General features: G+C 37.8%; 1 protein-coding gene, 1 long non-coding RNA gene and 1 other non-coding gene across 3 annotated transcripts in view; 1 reads left to right on the top strand and 2 right to left on the bottom strand.

Annotated features, from left to right (window-relative positions):
- The window catches only part of LOC137011229 (uncharacterized), a 52,841-nt gene that overhangs the window by 8,975 nt on the left and 22,830 nt on the right, over nucleotides 1–21,036 (top strand). The gene's annotated exons all lie outside the window — the stretch shown is intronic.
- On the bottom strand, nucleotides 245–326 carry trnas-cga (transfer RNA serine (anticodon CGA)). The gene has a single exon. It is a non-coding gene; the product is annotated as a tRNA-Ser (tRNA).
- On the bottom strand, nucleotides 1,023–20,606 carry cavin2b (caveolae associated protein 2b). The gene is made up of 2 exons (XM_067373925.1): nucleotides 19,750–20,606; nucleotides 1,023–3,677 (listed from the first exon to the last, which is right to left on the bottom strand). The coding sequence occupies exons 1-2, from the start codon at nucleotides 20,305–20,307 to the stop codon at nucleotides 2,805–2,807; spliced, it is 1,431 nt and encodes a 476-aa protein (XP_067230026.1). The 5' UTR covers nucleotides 20,308–20,606; the 3' UTR covers nucleotides 1,023–2,804.

Genomic DNA, 21,036 nt, shown 5'->3' with positions numbered 1-21,036 from the left:
ATTAATACAAGCTACCTCAATGAGATCAGATTTTAACGAATGGTGCACATGAAACTCCCCCCTTTAAAACTGTATAACAATTCACCGAAATTAACGTATTAACAGAAGGAAGGAAAGGAAAAACAAACATGCTAAATGATTAACGTTTGCGTCCTGTGCGAATGCGCAAGTGATTAAACAGCTTCAGTGTGGCTTGAAATCGTTTCTGAAGTGCAATGCTTCTAATGTGATCAAAACTAAATATCGTCACGAACAGGATTCGAACCTGTGCGGGGAAACCCCATTGGATTTCGAGTCCAACGCCTTAACCTCTCGGCCACCGTGACTGCTTACTGAGCTCGTGTGAAAAACGCTCTATCTACTGTATTTCATATCATTTTGTGATTTTTTTTTTTTTTTTTTTATTGAATTTTTTTTTTCTGTATTTTGTAAAATTTAAAATGTAGAAAATGTAAACGGTGGGATTGTTTAATCGTTTATTAATATAATTCCTCTCGACATCAATTCAACTTCAAAACTAAGTTTTTGGGAAGACGTAAATCATTTTCGATAGAGTAACCAAACAAAATATTCCACACAAAATATAACAAAAGGTGGTTTAGTTTTAAAGCTGGGTCGTGTATAAGCATTCCTATCTCTTGTTTTGTTTTCTGCTGTTTTACTCGAGTCATTATAACGCCAGATGGCGCTAGTGCCCAAGGAATTTGTCATAGAGGGCGCGTTTTCAATTTGACCACTCTCTTCACGTGTAAACATGGTTCAAGAGAGTAACAAGCCAGGCCTTGACATAAAATTATTTCATACTGAACGTTCAGAAACACATATTCCAAATGCCATACAGCTCTAACAAGGAAGGTAGAAATCAACAATTCACCGTTACCATGAACTGCTGGTAAGAATCATTATTATATTCAAAGTCTAGGTTAGAGTCTGTTTCTGTCAGATGGATTACTAAAAGAAAAAACAGGACTTTGAAAGCATACTAAAGATTTGAAGGAACAATAGACACGAAAAGGCATAGTTCAATATTTTTATTTATTTGCATTATAAGAACAATGTGAACAGATCGTGAAACAACTTGGTAAACAGGTGTCACAGAAACGTTTTGAGGTCTCTGCTGTAACTGAGCCTTTTCTTTGGCACGAATCATAATGTTTCTAAAATATAACCAAGACAACATATAGCTCTCTTATATATTATGAAGTCATTGATGCATCTTAAAGGATATGCAAATACAGATTAGGAATAACAAGCATCAGCAAAAATTAGTTAAAATTAGTTATATTTTTAAAGAAGTAAAACCTCATCCCTTTTCATCTGATAGAGACATCCACCCAAAGCAAAGATACACACTTTTATATTTTTGTTCAGCACTGAAATACTGAAATGAAAATATGCTGGAAAAAAACACAAAATAGATTCCTACTTACTCTGACTTGTATAAAATGCATAAGAACCAAACTCTATTCTCATTGTCTCACAAAATCAATTCACACTTGATTGGTCAGTGCTGTTCCTCATCCGCTTACAGCACTATTTTATTTATAGATCTGTATAATAGCAAGTGACGATGTGTGTACAAATATCAGTTAACTGCATTTATTCCAAAGTGATGAAGGGGATTTTGTATTTCCCTAGCTATCACATTTTGAAACTCCAGTACAACAATCCAAACAGAATTTCACTTTTCATACTTTTTCAGTTCTCCACCACTTTCCACAATTCTCTGGCTTATTTGCATGCAACTGGGCTGATCGTCTCCTTCATCACTTTCAGAAATATGCTTGTACTCTAGACTGGCCTCACAGTGCCTGTTTCTCAGCCAGCACAATGCCAACGGGAGCTTGAGAAATGGTCTCTGAAAAGAGCCGTATATCAAGAGCAGGAATGCTTTCTGAGTGAGGTCCGAGACATATGTGGAGCTCAGGGAAGACCAGGATCCCCCCTGTAAGCTGCATTCCAGATTTAAAGTGTGTATGAGCAAGTCTTGTGCTCACTCAGGTCAGAAAAAAAGGTTATCTAAATGTTTATTAGTCACTACAAAGCAGAAATCAGAAATTATATTTGTAGTTTAGTTTAGGACAATACGCTTTCCCGCTAGCTTTCTCACAATTTTTGCTCTCTACGTTCACAGTATACTTAGTGTGACTTGATTAAAATCAAAATTTAAAATTGAGTATGTTACACATTTCTGATAAATGCAGAGATAGTACATGGCAGTATATTTGTGCTGTTTAATCTCTAAAACAAAACCTAATTGGACCAAGGTTGCATGAAGTCAATATCACTTTCAGCTGTGCACAGGCTGTTCCAGAAGAAATGAATTGTGGGATTGTGGGATGAAAATCAGGCTATGGTCAAAACGTGTCCATCGGATAGATGGAGTGCACTTGGCGTCTGTTGAATCCTTTGGCTGTAAGCAATTTGTTTTCCTTCGCCAACTTTCTCAGCTGACAGGTAGTCACTACCAGAGGAAGACAGAATGTCCAGTAATACCAGCTGGAGTGGGTTTCTCACAAGCGTTAGGTTTGAAACACACTGTTAGATAAGATTAACTGATAAGACCACATTCACTTCTGCTAAAAGACTAGGGACTGACAACAGCGATATGGGATTTTGAAGCAAATGTCATATAGTTCATGCATTTTGCCTTTGAATAGACTGTATTGTAAGTCTGTATTTTGCAAGGACAGGGCAGATGTCTGGGTTCTTGGCGGGGATGGCTGGCACTGATAAGGGACTCGGTAGAGAGTGTTTTCTCAGCTTAGGAGGGTCTCCTGGGGCTGGAATGGAGGGTTAGGACATTAGGACGCTTGTCCTACAGCAACACCCTCTGCTTGGCCTGCAGCTTCTGCTAGAGGGCTGTCTTCACTCTCCACTCTTTCCTTTTCCTCCTCTTCATCCTCTTCCTGTAAAGCTTTGTGGGACACCTCTATCTGGGAGGCGTCCTGGGGCAGGGTCGCAGATAGAGCATACTCCTCGCTTACATCTTCTGTGATCGACAGCTCAACCTCAGCTGTGCCATTCAGGATGCTGGGCACCTCATCTTTCTCCATTGCCTCCACAGCTGCCTTTACTTCTTCTTGTCCTGGTGCAAGTTGGGAGTGAACCTCTTTGAAAGACAGGTCTTCAGTTGGGCTCTCAATCGGGGCCAGTTCGATGGAGGCGACGGCGCTTGGCGAGCTCTCAGATTGAGCTGAGGCCTCAGCCTCTGGTTCCCCGTCCCCACTGCGGTTCTTCTTGATGTTGAAGGTGAGAGGGGAGACCTTGAAAGAGGAGCTCTTGGCACTAGCGTTCTTCTGGTGGTTCGGTGTCAGACTCTTCTTGATTTTGTCACGCTTCTCTTGGGACACAATCTTGGTGCTGAACTTGTTCATCTTCTTCTCAATGTTCTGCCTGGAGAAAGCTTTCTTCAGGCTGTCCACTTTCTTCAGACTGGAACGTTTGATCTTCTCAGCTCGAGATTTTTCAACTCTGGTTTCATCTTCGAGATCCAAAACCCTCAAAATGTCATCGTCATCCTCTTCTGGTCCCTGCTCCTCATCCGAGGAGAGGGCGATGGTGTGAAGGCCCTCCTCTTGAGAACGATTGGCATCAATGGCCGGGGTCTCCTCCTCCACTTCAGGTAACGGTGCAGGTTCCTTCACAAAGACACTTGAAGGGATTTCATTTTCCTCCTGCACAACAAAAACAAACAAACAAACAAAAAATGTCATCAATTATTCAGTTCTCACAAATTTACAGCATTATTTTCGCACCACATATGAATGCTCTTAATACACAGTTCTGCCGAGTTTTATGCTGTAAGAATTTGTAGATTACTAAAGCCGTATTATTGCAACAGGCAATGGTTTCCCCACAGAGGTATCCAAGTCAGTGGCAAATTAGCTGCCTACAAGATTTATATTTGGTTGTCTAGGCAACTGGACTGTAAGAATGCTATGATGCACAGGGCTGTCATGTGTTTGTGGGAAATTTCTTCAATAGTTTCTACATAACATCATACTCTATTAATGCCTTTGATAAAGTCTTAAGATAATCAATCTTAAGACATCTTTTCAGATCTTTTAAATCTTAATTTTAGAACAGGGTAAGAAGCTTTATGGTGAAGTCTGTAGTTTAGTAGCAAAGTAAATGAATCTGGCGAAGTAATCAGAGTACAGCAAACCTGAAAAAAACCCTGTGTATTGGCCAGATCAAAATCACTGAAAAAACTCTTCTTAAAATGTACGACAGGAGTGCTTCAGCAAGTAGTATCGAATTGGGAGAGGTGTATCTTCCCAGCCCTAATATGCAGTGTAGATGTGTAGTGTGGATGCACATTTTTTTAAAAGACACAAGGGGACAAGAACATTTGGTGTGAAAAACATTGTGTGCCGAGCCTCTTTTCCCTTCTGGAGACAATCAGACAGGCTGAAGAATAGTGGGACAATTTGGGAAGGAAGGCCAGGCATGACCCTACACAGCTCATATCAGAGTTTCCACTGAGTTTTGGAGGACAGCCAGGACAGAAAGAGAGCTGAGAGTGGGGCAATTGGAAAGAGAGAGAAAACAGAAAGCAGGGAAGTCTGCTGTAGGGCTTTGAAAGGGAGTAGGATGAGAGTCAGGAAACATTTGGGGTGGAGTGCAGCAATGGGGACACCTGGACAGAAGCCCTGTTCACCCCCCACCCATCAGAATGTTCCATGGCATGCCAGAAATGCGCAGGAGAGCCTGAGAGCCTCTCTCTTAGTGATAAGACTCTAAATTCTGATACGGATGAGGTCACGTCACACAGGAAACCTCCCAGTTAATCACTTTAACTGCACTGTTTTCGTACTCTGAAATGTAAGCTTACAAAAACGTACATGTGAATGCAGATACCCCCGTATTTGGGCGTACAGTTCATGTACATATACTTTAAAAGGTCATGGAACACTAAACTACATTTTCTGAGATATTAACAGAGATGTGTGTTGCACATCATAGAAGAGAATGTTACCATACCATCTATTAGTTTTAAAGGGTTAGTTCATCCAAAAATGAAATTTCTGTCAGTAATTACTCATCCTCATGTCGTTCCAAAACCTTTATTCATCTTTGGAACACAAATTAAGATATTTTGATGAAATCCAAGAGTTTTTTTTTATCCCCAATAGAAAGCAACGGAAATAAATATCTTCATTCAAGGTCCAGAAAAGTACTAAAAACCAACCGAGGAAAAAAGCATTAAAATCACGCTGCCAATGGTGATTAAATCTAACGATCGCTTAGCTCGGATCATGTCAAACCGTGCAAATTATTATTATTGTTATACTTTGTTCTCAGATTGTTAATGTAAACAACATCAGCATTGCGTGACTATGTGTATTTAGTGTGTATTAGCGTTACCTGTAGATTTCAATTTCTTAGCCACTGAACAATCTGAAGGCTTTTAACTATGAGTTAATCTCCAGTTGCCATTTATGATTGTCATCTGGACCTTTCTGGATTACAGTCCGCCATCAAAAAGTTTAATTATTGCAGCTGCTGTGAGAAAAGGCTATAAATGATTCGTCAAATGCCATATAGCCTATCAAGGCAATATAACCGAGCAGGGATTCCTTCCTTTCTGTTTACAGACGTGACGTAATGACGCAAAGACGAACTGCTGCATGCTCGAATTTCCCACGGAAACCCACAAGTACCGATTTTATTTTAAAACATTATTACAAGCTTACCGTTGTGAATCTGGTTAAGGCTAAAGAGATGGTTATGTCTGGTTATGTTCTTGCTCAAAAATTGATTTTGGATCATTTTTAACCAAAAAAAGTTATGAACTTTATTCAACTATTTCTTCTCTACCCTTTCAGGCTCGTATGATGGTTGAGTAAAGTTGTTTTTTTTTTTTGCGCACAAAAAGTATTCTTGTCGCTTCATAACATTAAGGTTGAACCACTGCAGTCACATTGACTATTTTAACGATGTCTTTAGTACTTTTCTGGACCTTGAATGACGGTAGGGCTGCAACGATTAATCGCGATTAATCGTTTGCAAAATAAAAGTCTTTGTTTACTTAATATATATGTGTGTGTTCTGTGTATAATAATTATGTATATATAAATACACACACATTCATGTATATATTTAAGAAAAATTTTATATTTATATTTATAAAATATTTGTTTATATGTAATATAAAATGTATATAAATATATATATATTTATAATACATGTATATATTTCTAAACTCTATACCTGTATGTGTGTGTATTTATATATACATAATTATTATACACAGAACACACACATATATATTACGTAAACAAAGACTTTTATTTTGCAAACGATTAATCGCGATTAATCGTTGCAGCCCTAAATGACGGTAATTCCGTTGCTTTCAATTGGGGATAAAAAAACCTCTTGAATTTCATCAAAAATACCTTAATTTGTGTTCCGAAGATGAACGATGAATCTTACAGGTTTGGAACGACATGAGGGTGTGCAATTAATGACAGAAATTTCATTTTTGGGTGAACTAATTCTTTAATTGTAAGAAAAAGCTGGTTAATTTTAAGCTGTTTAAATCAGATGCTGTTGTTGTGTTGTCTGTCTCCATTTTTCTCCCTCCACTCCACAGCTTGCCACACCCACTTTTGTAGCATTTTTCAAAAATATGAAGTTGAAAAAAAAAACATTCATTGACATTTATTTAAATGATCAGTATCTATCTCGTTTTCTCCATCAGGTTCCATTTTATTCTTTCTGTGAAGCCCCAAACCACACGCACAGAAGTGAGATATCATGCAGTGAAGGATATATCTAAGCTCTCTTCAAAAGGCGAAAAGATGAAGGAATCTTAGTGGACAGAATGTTACGCAAACATTGAATTCAAACAAGCCTTGATTCCTCTTATCTCTGTATACTGCCTGCAAAGGGCCTTAATGTTCACATCTGCTTTTCTAGCATGATAGAAAGGTTGTGTTCCCCTCTGAACCCCCTGTTATAACTCTGGCCTCCGAAGCTCTCTGTGTGCGAGGGAATGCGGGTTTGGCCTGTCAAAGTGTAGGGAGAGATTTGACCTAACAGAAGAGAACTAACAAAAAGGATACATAATGACTGACGGTAATCCCTGTGGATATATGCAACATGTTAAATCAGGGGTGAAATACCGCTTTTGGGATTTAGTAGATCTGTCCACCCACAAAAGAGCTTTACTTTGGAAGGCAAATATGGATCAAAGGTATTGGTATGATATTGCTGGCACAGTTTAAGAATGAATCTGGCAGAGTCCCTGCAAACTTTAACACAGAATTTCCATGTTCCATCAGTCTCTCATCGGAGTTACCACAGCATTTAGTAAACTTAGATACTTGGACTTAGAAACATAGTTGTAGAAAACAGTGTGATATAACATTGGCTGTAATCTTATATTTGAAAGCAAAGCGTTGTATAGGTTTTGCATAGATTCCCTAGTTTCTTTGTGAAAGTATTAGTCTGTTGTGATAGGGTTGCTACAGGTGGTTTTTGGTGAGGTGTAGCTAGTTTTCCATGAACCTCCTGATTATGATGCAAATAACATGTGTTTAAGCATGAAGAAACAGTTGTAGGGATGCCAAATGATAACATTTTGTAAATCAGAAATAAGAAGGAATTAACTGCTTCACTTTAGCATTTTAGAAGGGGAACCTCTGAACAAAATGAGCTGGAAAATTGAAAGAACAGATATACACAGTCTTGTATAACAGTGATAATGTCTGATATTTGGCACGCCTGCTTTGCTTTTCAGCTCCAACAGAATATGAATTACACAATAATGAATGCAGTTCATCTATAGCACCAAGTTAAAATTTTAACCATAGCAAGATCATATAAACACGTTTTCCTCCTTCAAGGTCATACTTACAAATATTAGTAATACTATGTATAATTTTTAAACCTATTACATGAACTATGTGAGCTTTTATTACATTAACAAACCTGAAAACTTTACCTGGTCCCATTTCACCCTAAAATCAAAAGACTATTTTAGGACCATTAGAATTGTTGCATTGTGAAATTATGTTCATGTGAACATTGTTATAATAGAATTAATCTTTTTTTTTTTTTTTTTTTTTTTTTTACATAAAGACAGTACAAAAAGCAATATCATGACCTAAAAATCTTTAGATAAATTATATAAAATTAGATAAAATATCTTGGTAACGTTGTTAACATTGGTTAATGTTTTAACTAACATGCAATAACAATGAGCAATACATTTGTTACAGTATTTATTAATCTTTGTTAAAGACTTAGTTCACCCAAAAATGAAAATTCTGTCATTCCACACCCGTAAGACCTTTTCGTTCATCTTCGGAACACAAATTAAGATACTTTTGATAAAATCTGATGGCTTAGTGAGGCCTCTATTGCCAGCAAGATAATTAACACTTTCAGATGCCCAGAAAGGTACTAAAGACATATTTAAAACAGTTCATGTGACCACAGTGGTTCAACCTTAATATTAAAAAGTGACAAGAATACATTTTGTGTGCCAAAAAAACAAAATAACAACTTTTCAACAATATCAGTGGTTCGGAGTGCCAAAGTCACATGATTTCAGTAAACGAGCCTCGAAATTTCAAAAGTTCACATGACTTTGGCAGTTTGATACACGCTTCGAACCACTGATTCGAAACAAAAGATTCGTAAAGCTTCGAAGCTTCATGAAGCAGTGTTTTGAAATCATCCATCACTAGATATTGTTGAATAAAGTCACTATTTAGTTTTTTTTGGCGCACAAAAAGTATTCTTGTCACTTCATAACATTAAGGTTGAACCACTAGTCACATGAACTTTTTTAAATATCTGGACATCCTAAAGTGTTAATTATCTTGCTGGCAATGCAGGCCTCACTAGTCATCGGATTTTATCAAAAATATCTTAATTTGTGTCCTGAAGTTGAACAAAGGTCTTACGCTGCATTCACATGGGGCGTTGGCGTTAACGCCTCTCATTTACTTTGAATGGGTGACCTCATGCTTTGCTGAACTGAATTGTGGGTTCCATCGCTTCACTTGCGTTGCTCGCGGCAGAAGTTGAATATTTCTCAACTTTTTCGTCGACCAGTCAGATCGCCTTATGCAAATACCATAGAGTAGTCACTAGCCAATTGCGTTCTTGCAACACCGGAAAGTAATGTGATTGGCTGTTATCACTATAACGGTCGCGTCAACACAAGCTTCAGACAAACCCTCCGTCAAGCGTTGACGCCCCGTGTGAATGCAGCGGGTGAACAACATGAGGGTGAGTAATTCATTTTCATTTTTGGGTGAACTAACCCTTTAATGTTAGTTAATATAAATACTGTTGTTCATTGTTTGTTCATTTTAGTTCTTTAACATATATAACATTTAACTAAGATGAATAAATATTATAGAAGTATTGTTAATTCTTAGTTCATGTTAACTAAAGTTATCAATATCTTGAACTAATTAAATAAAAAAAATACAATGATGAGGTTGAGATTGTTTTGCATTACCATAGTAATCATGAATCATGAAAGTAATGTCACAGTGCAAAACATCTTTATTAGAAAATATTTTCCAATTTCTTATTTTTATTAATATTGAGAGATTGACCCTTTAAGACCAAATCTTTTTTCGATCTTTCAATGACGTGTATTGAGTTTCTGTGTTGTTTGGATGCCTCTGAAATTGCTCTTTGTTTGTATTTCCATGTTTTCAAGTACTGTCCACAATACTCTTAAGTGGCAATCCATAGCTGAAATTTCTAATTCTGAAATTTCTGAGTCACTGGACTAGCCTGTGTGGCAAGAAGAGTGTCTGTCAACAGTCATTAAACTTTTCAGTCTTAACTGTAGATGGTCTCTGAGAATGAGAGTGTTGACATTTTGATAGCTTGCGTAACTGCTGTTTTAAGTGAATGGTTTCTCTTGACTTAACCAGGTTAACCAGGTTCAGGCCTGTCCCTGGAACCACTGTTTGAAATCACTTTAGATGAACTGGTTATGCTGATGGCAAAAACACAAAGTATCATACGCCCCTCAAATTATCCATTAAATACTACAGAGCTGTTACAAATACGGGTTAAAGAATTCCTCCTTATGGCCTCCAGAGACACAAGTTCCTGTTGTTTTCTCAGTGGGGAACCAAACAGTTCATTCCATGCATTCTGCCTTGTAGGTATGAGATCTGGAAATGACTTGTAAATGACTACAGCCTCCTCTACATCTACATTGTCTACATATTCTGGTTGTGTTTGAATCTTTTAAACTCTCTCGAAAAATGTTTGTCACTAAAGAGTGTGATTACCTCATGCTGAGCAGCCTGTCAAATGATACTCTAGGTTTGATTCATTTGCGTACTAAACCGGTCCCTCTTGCCTTGGGCAATGTAGGCACTTGTGATAGCTGAGTTGATATATGTTTTCTCATATATGCACAAGAATATAAGGGGATCTCACAAAAGGGATAATACATTTTCTGTTACAGTTATGGTTATTAAAGGAATCAATTTTTAGAGAGAATGTTTTGGTAAACATTGTGAGTCTGAGTCATTGCATACAATGCATGCTTTGTGCCTGTTCTCTTTGTGCAAGAATAGACTAGATTTTATTTGATGCTTATTTGACCAGATGTGGTTCTAATAGACACATAAATGCCTGCTTTTACTCTTTGCCTGTTATTACTCAATTTTCTCCCAGTCTTAAAGTAATAGTTTACCCATTAATGAAAACTCTATCACCATTTACTCACCCTCATGTTGTTCCAAACACTTTTTACGGTACTTTTATACTTTAAACTTAAACTATGTTAAACTCTGATCTGGGCTGATCTAAAGGCGTAGTCATAAATGTTTAAAGTTTTTTGTTGGTAAATAGGAATGATTTCACATTCATACCGTTTATGAATTTCTTTTCAAAACTAAAATGTATTATTTCTTAAAGTGAATTCCCCCCAAAAAATATATATATATATATATATTTTTTTTAAATAGATGACTTGACTATGTTAGTTAAGTGTATGTCCACAGATAGAGACACAGAGACACCTCACCGTACCTCTCTTCTCTCATTGCTGTCAGCTTTATCAGAGACGCTATCCAGTTGTTTTCCCAATATTCACTTTACATTCTAAACACACTTGACATACGTGCCACCTTGAGGCCTACTTATGAAGGATTGGGGGGTAAATATTTGCTCAGGGGTGGGGTGTGGAGAGTAAAGAGAGAGATGAAAGTGGCTGTGTTTTAAGGTGTTGTAGATGGAGGGGAATTATTTTCAAGCTCATGCTATTTTATTTTTCTTTAGCGATGCAGTGGGACCTTCAGCCCCATTTTTAATGCTTGCATTACCCTTCCTGCTGCCATTAACAACATCTGACAGGAAGCAGCTGTTTAACCTCACGCTCGCCCGTGTTCTCTGCTTTTGCGTCACACTAAAGGCAGGCCTGAACCATATACATTCTCTGTCTCTGTCAAAAAATACACATACATTTTTGCAACACACTGAGAGAGAGAGAGAGAGAGAGAGAGAGCTCCACATTTTTGTGTGGCGTGTTGAGTGGTACTGAAACTATTTTGAAACTATTTTAAAAATGTTTTTTTTTTGTTGTGTGACCATAGTCCATTACACTGTAAAAAGTTCGTTGGGCTAACTCAAAAAATTTGAGGTAATCAGTTACATAAATTTTTTTAGTTATGATGTTCCCAATTTTAAGTAAGCAGAACTATAAAGTTTTGAGTTTGTAGTACTTATGCATGTTAATTGCTTGAAGTACAGAGTTAGCTAACTCACTAAATACAGCAACTTAAAACACGTAACTTACCTGCTCTTAAGTAGCACCACTTGATTCACCATGATGGTAACTCTTTCAAAACCCACATTAACAGAAACTCTAATCGCTAACATTAATCGCTACTAAATCTCCCTTACCATTAATCTTGCACACAAAAAACATTATATAACACTTTATTTTAGCATTTACTCATCCTTTCAAGTACCATGGGCAAAGCATGCTGGGAAATAGAAATCCCAGCACAGTTTCAGCTAAACTTAAATTAGTCTAAATGAAAAGAAATAAGTTCATACAACTCAAAAACAATGAAACAGTTCAATTTATTTGAAATATGTCACTATACTATTAGTATACACTCATACTATACACTCACCGGAAGCTGAACGGAGTTGGACATAGTGGTGTATTAGAGGTAAAAAATTATATAAATACTGTTCGGTTTCTCACACAAACCGATCGTTTCATGTCTTAGGACATTAATGTGTCGTCACGAGCCGCAGGGTTTCATTTGGATTTGTCTAAGCAAGGTTTATTCACTCTTATAGATGAAGTTCCCATCTACTGCAATTATTTGAATGACAGAGGGCAGCGGTTGCAGTTAAAAATCATCATTTTTGATCGACTGAAGAAAAAATGTCACCTACATCTTGGATGCACTGGGGGTAAGCAGATAAACATCAAATTTAAATTTTTGGGTGAACTATCCCTTTAATTTAAGTTTGTCCTACTCAAACCAATTAAGTATTTTGAGTGTTATGGTTTACAGTGTATAATATAGTTTTTCAAGTATCAAATGACTTTTTCTAAGCTTGTTTTTGGCATGGAATAAAAAACAAAAAAAGTAAATGGGACTTTTAACTCACAATTCTGACATTTTTCCTTGCATTTGTGAGTTTATATCTCACAATTGTTTTTTTTTTTTTTTTTACTTCTCAGAACTTGGAATATATGTGTGTAATCTCTCAACCGGTGTTTCAACCATGGAAAAACATAAATAAAACAGCTTGAGAATAATATCTCATGTAGCATTACATTTACTTCAGATCATTTACCTTGAGTGTTGACTATTATATCTAAAAATAAATAGCAACTTTAATAGTTTGGGCTCTGTTGTTAATTGTAACTTTTATTATTATAGTTATGAGCAAGAAAGGGCTCCCTGTATGTAGTTTACAGTATTCGCTGAGATAGATTTTTTTTTCTCCTTTTCTCCCCCCTGCTGCACCGAACCATGACTTCAATACCGATGTACATACCGAACCATCACGTTTGTGTACCATTACACCCTAAATATAAATAATAATAATAAAAATAAATTACAATTACCTTTATTGTATTCTATGGCAGAAAAAGGATTAGAATCATGATGACAATGTATCACATTACTGTTTTTTCTCTTTCTTTCAAATACCATTGGTAAGTCATTTTAGCAAGTTTAACAAGTGGTCAAAAAAAAAAGATTTATGAAAAAACAAATCATAAGGTGTTTATAGAACTCTTATTCTAATATTGTATAATTTAAAATATATTCATCCTTTTAAAGCTAAGTAGTTTAGTTAGTAGCTGTTGGTATACTGCAGCTAACTGCTTTTTTCTAAAGGACTGTAGTTGAATACTATACATTGTGTAATTTGTACTGTAGCTAATTTAGCTATAGATTCAACACTATTTGTGTGCACAAGAAATGTACTGTGTGTGTTTTTGTGTGTGTAGGAAGTGAAGTGGAATAAAATAGTTTGAGCAGGACGGGGTGGGAGAACTGAGCGGAAGAGGGTTTCCCTTTCTTACAAAATCAGCCCTGGAAAATCTTCATGCAACAATGGCCATGTTTACATGTACACCAACAGTCTGATTATTGTCAGTGATCAGAGAAAGGAATTACATGGATTAAGATGTTTACATGATATGAGCAACCCTCTTCAAACTAAACTAATTATTACAATTATTCATAGAGAAATGTTGTTTTGTAACTTTGATCAGAGTGCGAGAAATGTGATTTAACCTATGCCTGTATAGTGAGATTTGGTAACACTTTAGTATAGGGAACACATATAAACTATTAACTATAACGTTTCCCTCCATAAACTCCTAATTTACTGCTTATTAATAGTAAGTAAGGTAGTTGTTAAATTTAGGTATTGGGTTAAATTAAGAATGTAGAATAAGGTCATGCAGAATAAGGCATTAATAAGTGCTTAGTAAGTACTAATAAATAACCAATATTCTAGTATGTATGCTAATAAGCAACAACTTAAAAGACCCTAAAATAAAGTGTTACCTGAGATTTGATAATATTCTTTTTTTATTAGCTCCAACCTAATCCCAGCACTGCTTTAAACACATTATTGTATGTATTGTACATATATATATATATATATATATATATATATATATATATATATATATATATATATATATATATATATATATATATATATATATATATATATGTGTATATTATGACATGTGTAATATATTACATCATATGCTGAAGCTGAATATACCACTTACTGCAGTCAGCGAGTCATTATTGCAAAATAAACCCCAACAGGGTGATCAGGAGCCCTGATGTGATTTATTACTTAACCTCTATTCTGAAAGAGAAGGCTGATGTAAGATCAGTGTGAAAGGGTTTTATTGCAGTTTCCTTTGTAATTGATGTGTAGTCTGTCTACTGTTTCTGGGCTGGTTCACCACAGCCTATAGATTATTTTCTACATGAGTTCCCATGGCATTGTGAGTGTGTATGGTCTTCCCTCTGTGCTGGCATTGCTCCCTGTCACGGGACACACACAATAACAGCTTTTGTCTCTTCAGTGTGTTTGTGGATATGTGTGTGTTTAGATAGGACCAAAGAGCCAGAGCTCTGTCAGTATTCATAACCATAGTGCAAAAGGATGTCTGTTTTTGTAGATAATTACAGTGTGTGTCCAGTTCAGGAAGGCCCAGCGAGGGTTAAAATGTACATTTCTGTCATATACCGAGAATATACTGTAACACTTGCCTTCATCTGCTTCAGTAATTTAATATTTAGCATATGGCGCTATCACAGGTGTGCTTTTGTGTGTTTTCTTTTCTTTGATTATTTTGTGTATCTTAGTGTATAAATGTTCAGTATGCTTGTTCTCAATTTTGATTTGATTGTCAAATACGGATTTACATGATTTGTTTGCATTTCATTTGATTTTATTGTGGCTGTTGAGAAAAGGGAGTGAACACCTGCAGGCAGTATATTAGACAACTGTCAGATAACTACAAAACATGTAGAGTATAAATGTACAGCGTAAAAGCTATACTTGAAAAAAAGTTTTACAATATGTGTCTGTTCATTCTCTTGACAAAGGTAATACCTTTGCATTCAATGTAATAGTTACCGCTAGGTAAAAATAAAAGTGTTTTTTCCCCCCCATTTAATCACAAATATAATCCAGCTCACAAGCATATTACTCTCATTTTTAGTCTTTTTAGTGAATCAAAAATAGGGCTGGGCGATGTATCGAATGCTTTTGTCACGCACATTTCGTCAGTAAAGCCGGTTCCCTGATTACCGCTAAATCGCCATCACCTGCTTTCAAATGAAGCGGCATTTAATAGACAGAACCGTAGTTCACTGATAAGACACGCAATATCGCGCTCAATATCGACGGCGATACATATCGATATTGAACGCGATATTGCGTGTCTTATCAGTGAACTACGGTTCTGTTTATTAAATGCCGCTTCATTTGAAAGCAGGTGATGGCGATTTAGCGGTAATCAGGGAACCGGCTTTACTGAAGAAATGCGCGTGACAAAAGCATTCGATACATCGCCCAGCCCTAATCAAAAACATACAGATTGACCAGTGTACCCTGATTCCAGAAACAAGTCTGTTCTTTTAATGAATTATTCAAAAAGACAAGTTACCGGTTTGAATTTTTCTTTCATAAATAAATTATTAATCGAAATAAATCAAAATTTTATGGTGGATTTAAAAATGACTCTATTCAGTTGAAATTGAATCGAATCAGGAAGTCTGTAATGATAACCTACCCCTAATAGTTGTTACTAGTCCCATGTGCAAAAACATGTCCATTTCCTTTAATATAACTCATTTCACATGCTCATTCAGTATTTAAAACTGTACAGTGAAATAGACCCTGAGGCCACATTTCCATTAAGGGTGTAAATATTAGCTCGGCTGTTCTTATATTCTGTTACATTCCGATAGAATTTAATTTAATTATTTAGTTTATTTTGGTAATTTAATTATTTCCAACAATATCTCAATGAATCAATATATATTTACAGCCCTAATGTCTGTCTATCCTCTCAAAAGGACCAATTTAACTCACCAAATACACTGTTCGCTAAAGTCTGTGATTGACTCTGTTTACCTCCTGTTCAGCAAGGCCAGATTTACAGTACATTCTGTAACAGTTGTTGGTGACCACAACAGTCACACATTCCATATTTGGAAATTAGATAATGCTTTTTATCTGCTAACCTTTTGATGTTTTGTTGCTAAGGAATGAAATGTTAATGCCACCCTGTTGTGTCCTCACAAAAAAAAAGTGTAGTGTTTTCAGCACTACTAGAGGCTTTAGGACTTGGTTAATTAGTAGTTTATTGATTTTTCATTTTCATTTTTTCTTCTCTAAGTGTATTTGAGTTTCTAAAGCTGCCTTTCCACCGAAATTACCTGAAACAATTTATCCCAGGAACTTTTCCCCCCCAGACCTATTGCTAGCTGCGTTTCCATAGTGGTCAAAAGTACTGTGAAGATAGTCCGGTGACGTAGGACTGTGCGCGACTTTCTAGTTCCCGCTGGATTTTGTCCTCCACATATATATGCTTAATAAAGCCTGAACCTTATCGTCAGTCCATCAGTTGTATTTTTTAAACTCCATTGTTGATTCGAATAGCAAACATCTCTTACTGCACGCACAGACTTTAAAAAAACGATGGTTGAAATAAAATGCTGCGTGAACTCAATCAGGCACGTACAGTGTGCAATGCCCATCCCCGAAAGTTCCAGAACTTTAAAGCTTTCTAGCAAGCAGGTACTTTCAGAGGGAATTTTTTTTACCCGGAACTTCATTTAGACCCTGGTTCCTGGGGTCGAAACACACAGAGTACCATCCCAAAGTTCCTAGTTCCTGGGTAAAGTTCCTGCGGTGGTAACGCGGCTCAAGTTCTTAGTTAAGATGGCCTACCCGTTTTTGTTCGAGTAAATTCGTAGCTCTAACACAGTCCCACATAGTTTGCTGTTAAACGTATGCAGTATGCCGTGAGAGACGAGATGTGAGTTTGTGTAATTTGCACATACATTTGGAATATCTCTGAGTAGTCGTGTTGTAAATCTTAAATTGCAATGAAGCTTTTTTCTCATCTTGTCTCATTTTCATATAACCCCCAGTACTCCAACTGTACTGGAACTGTGAACTGTAACAGTAGGTTGAGTTTGGAGAGAGATAATGCCTTTTTGATGGACAATGGAAAACAAACACTCTTGTCTCCTTTCTCTCTGCCTACAGGCCTTCTTGCACTGACACTTTTCCCCCCTCCCCCCTCTCTTTCTCCTCTCTCTGCAGAGGCACAGATAGCCTTATTAGGTGATAGCGAACGGCTAGTTGTAAAAATATTCCATCTTGCACTTTCCTACTCTAAATTTGGCTTCCAGTAAGATGAAAATTGAAGCATTGTGCACTGATAGTAATGAGAACTTGGAGATGTTGTGCAGCTGTAATACAACCCAGATGTTAAGTTTTGAGAAACACAGGCACAATTAGTTAAATGTGTTCACTGAAAGTTGCATCATGCTCAAAAATTGCAAATGGAATTATGTTTGATTATAAGAAAAATAAGCTTGGCTTGACAAGCTCTGTCCTCCTTTTCTCTTTTAAGGCTGTGGTGACCAACATCTTGATCCATGTCTCATGGAGCTCTAATTAATTGTGGTTTCTAGCCTTTTTATTTCATTTTGAAAGAGGGAGAGACTTGATCCAACGCTGGAATGTGAGCATTTGAGCCAGAGTTTCTGCTTATGCAAGAACAGCAATCTCCCTCGTGCCTGTAGTCCGCCTAAGGGGGAGCCAAGCACCCCAATCCAAAAGCAGCAGGGGAAGATAAAAGTGAAAAACACAGGCAGAGAGGGTGTGGTGAACACCTGAATGTAGCTATGGAGATGAGGAAATAAAACTAAGAATGTTATAAGACAAATAGACTATGTGTTGACTAAGTGTTGACAATTTTTTCTTACTTCACGTGAAAGTCTTTTTCAGTTTTTGTCAAGCTTGCTTAGAATTGGACAATTGTATATAAATGTAAATAAATTGGGAGAAGTGACTTGAAAACTTTCTTTGATTCTCCTGCTGAAGTTTTCTGTTTAATGAGCTGAGGATATTTTCAGCACTGGTCAGATTCTATCATTCCTGAGAAATAAACCCAGGCAACCCAAAGGGACAGCGGAAGGGGGTTTAATGAAGGAACATTAAATAAGACAAGGACTGTCCAAGAATGTTTGTGTGGGTCTGTCAGACATGTCTGATGGAAATGTAAAAACTTTAGCAAACAGTTTGCCCCCATATCCACCATGGTTCCACCCATACTAACTATAATGCAGGACAGATCAGGAGTCTACAAGAAAACCCCATGGCTGGATTAAACGCATTCCCTTAGACCAGACATGCCTGGACTGCTTTGCAAATGCTTAGAAAATGAAAAAGCAAACCAAATCCCTGCAAGTAACGAGCCCGAAATAATTTAGACAAAGAAGGAAATCTCAACTGTCACAGTCTCCAATTAGATTTCCCTGCAAACAAACATAGTTGCCATAGCAACACACTCAAACATTTTTGGCCAGCTTTAACAAACAGCACTCTGTCTGTGACGGAAACTGTAGAAACTATTCTCAGAAAGAGTGCACTCACTGTGCAAAGGTTGAGTGTAAAAGTTGAGGGTTTTCACACTTTCATCGAAGGTAATTTACCTTCCCGACTTTTTAAACACTCTCTTCGCACAGAGATGGAATGTTGACTTTCTGAAAATGTGTTTCACTAGGCTCTCTCTCATTCTTTACATCATGTACTTCTGCAGTAACCACATAGTTGGGAAGAGAGAGGGGGAAATGGAAGGACTCTCTCAGCACTCTCTGGCTTTGGAATCACTGAGTCATTCGGTTGATTGCAGGTCTTGCAGTAAACAGCAACTAGCCAGTGTAGCATAGCACATTTCAGCACGGGTCTTCTGACAACAGGATACACATTACGCTGCACTGTAGCTGATCTCTGGACACACCTTCTATTCAAGGCTATTGTGCTTTAAATAATAGCTTTTGGCTAAGCTTCAAAACAAGCCTCCCCTATTGAGTCTCTTTCTCTCGCGCTCTCCAGCTCTCTCTTAGTTTGGAGTCCATGTTGATTTTCTTTCTGAAATATAGGGATATCTGAAAATCTAGCTGGTTATTCAAGAGGCTAATACTTTGAGTCAAGTACAAGATTCACAAGGACTTACAAGGAGTTACACTTGCGGGTGCTGTAACATCCATAAATAAAATTGTTTTGACTAGGTTTGACCATCCCAGAAACACTCAACAGTTTGGTTAGTGTTGTCTGAGCTTTTGACCCCAAAGTATTAGCCATTCTATTCCACCTCATCTCACAATGACCTTAAGCGACATCACACCCTCTCATGCATTGCTTTCATCTTTACACTCTGAACTATGACCCTTCTCTCCTGCTTTAGAAATGGACCCACCCCGATGGAGGCATGAGATCTGTTAATCAACTATGTGGTAATTTAGTCAAATGACATTTAGATTAATCAGACTCTACTCAGCTGTGTAAGACAGTAATATCCCTTATCGTTAACAGAGTTGGAGACAGTTGAACTTGGTTCAGTGAACACCGACATGCAGCAATAAACCCGTGGACAATGCAATCATTGTGTCCTCACATGAGCACATCAAATACCTCTCCACCAACTACCCCCAACACACACTGTACATTTACCTGGAAGATGAGCACTTTGAAGTTGTTCCTCTTGATCAGGTGAGCGTGGTTGGCCTCCAATTTCTTCACCTGGACGGCCTGCTTATCCATCTTGTCCTTGACCTCCTTCATGTGGACGCTGACCTTGCGGCTCTTCTCCAGGAGTTTGCTGACCGTGTTGGAGGTGGAAGTGTGACTCTTGGAGAGCTTGGTCATATCGTTCTGGATGCCCCTCACCGCCCCTTCCATCTCGACCTGTCTCATCTCCATCTTATGCTGGTTCTCTTGCACTGTGTCCAGCATGTTCACCAGCTTATCTAGAAGTGTCAGGACAGTGATGGCATTCACTTGGCCTGTGGGTGAAGCTCCATCTCTAGGTAGAGTGCCTGTGGTGCCCCCAGCCAGAGCTCCATGGCTACTAGGTTCTCCGCTAGAGGCGTTGATATTGCCAGTGCCCAGCTGGGAGAGGCTATGGGTGGGTGAAGACTGAGTGGGGCTGGGGCTTGGCACCACCAGCTCCTGGTTCTCATGCGTGCTGACCATGCTGCTCCTTTCTGCCTGCACTGCATCTTCTCCCATTCTGAGGCTGTTCTTGGTCTCGACAGATAACTTTACTCAGGAAAATGGTTTTGTTCTTTACCTTTCTTCACCTTTAAGTGAGCTGGTCTTGCTGTACCGGGTTCCTCTTCCAGTTGATTCAAGTGCCTCCACGTTCTTACAGTTTTAATTCCTGTTTACAGTCTTGGGAATAACTTTTTAGCTTCCAGGTTCAGCGTCCCCACCCCTTTTTGAAGATAACCACACTCTTACTCTTTTCTCTCTCTCTCTCTGTCTCTCCCTCCCTCTCTGGTGCGATTGGAAGAGCCGTGTAGAGGCTTCCCCACAGCTTAAAAAGCCCATCCACACCCTATGGGGGCGTAGCTTGGTTTCCATGGCACCTAGCCCGGCCCATTGGTGAGGGAGTTATGTGTTTGCATGTGTCAAGTGCGAGTATGTGGGTGTGTACTGTGGAACATGAGCAACTCTCTCCACATGCAGTACCTCCCCCTAACTCTCTCTCTCTCTCTGTCTCTCTAGGTTTAGTTTTGTTTATATTGAAGACAGCAATAGTATATTAAAAGTCATGTTTGAAGAATGAGCTCATCTGTGCCAGAGAAATGAAGAGGGAGAGTGAAAGATAGAGAGAGGAAGATGGAACAAAGGTGTGTGTTTTTCCCCTTGAGTAAAGATTTGCTAAGCAACATTTTGGAGAATTTTTGTATGCATAGATGTGCACAAGAATGTATGTATATTTTTGCCCGTATTTAT

The sequence above is a fragment of the Chanodichthys erythropterus genome, chromosome 21, assembly GCF_024489055.1.
Source record: "Chanodichthys erythropterus isolate Z2021 chromosome 21, ASM2448905v1, whole genome shotgun sequence".
Classification (NCBI taxonomy): Eukaryota; Metazoa; Chordata; class Actinopteri; order Cypriniformes; family Xenocyprididae; genus Chanodichthys; species Chanodichthys erythropterus.
This window is presented reverse-complemented; position numbering and strand designations above follow the sequence as displayed.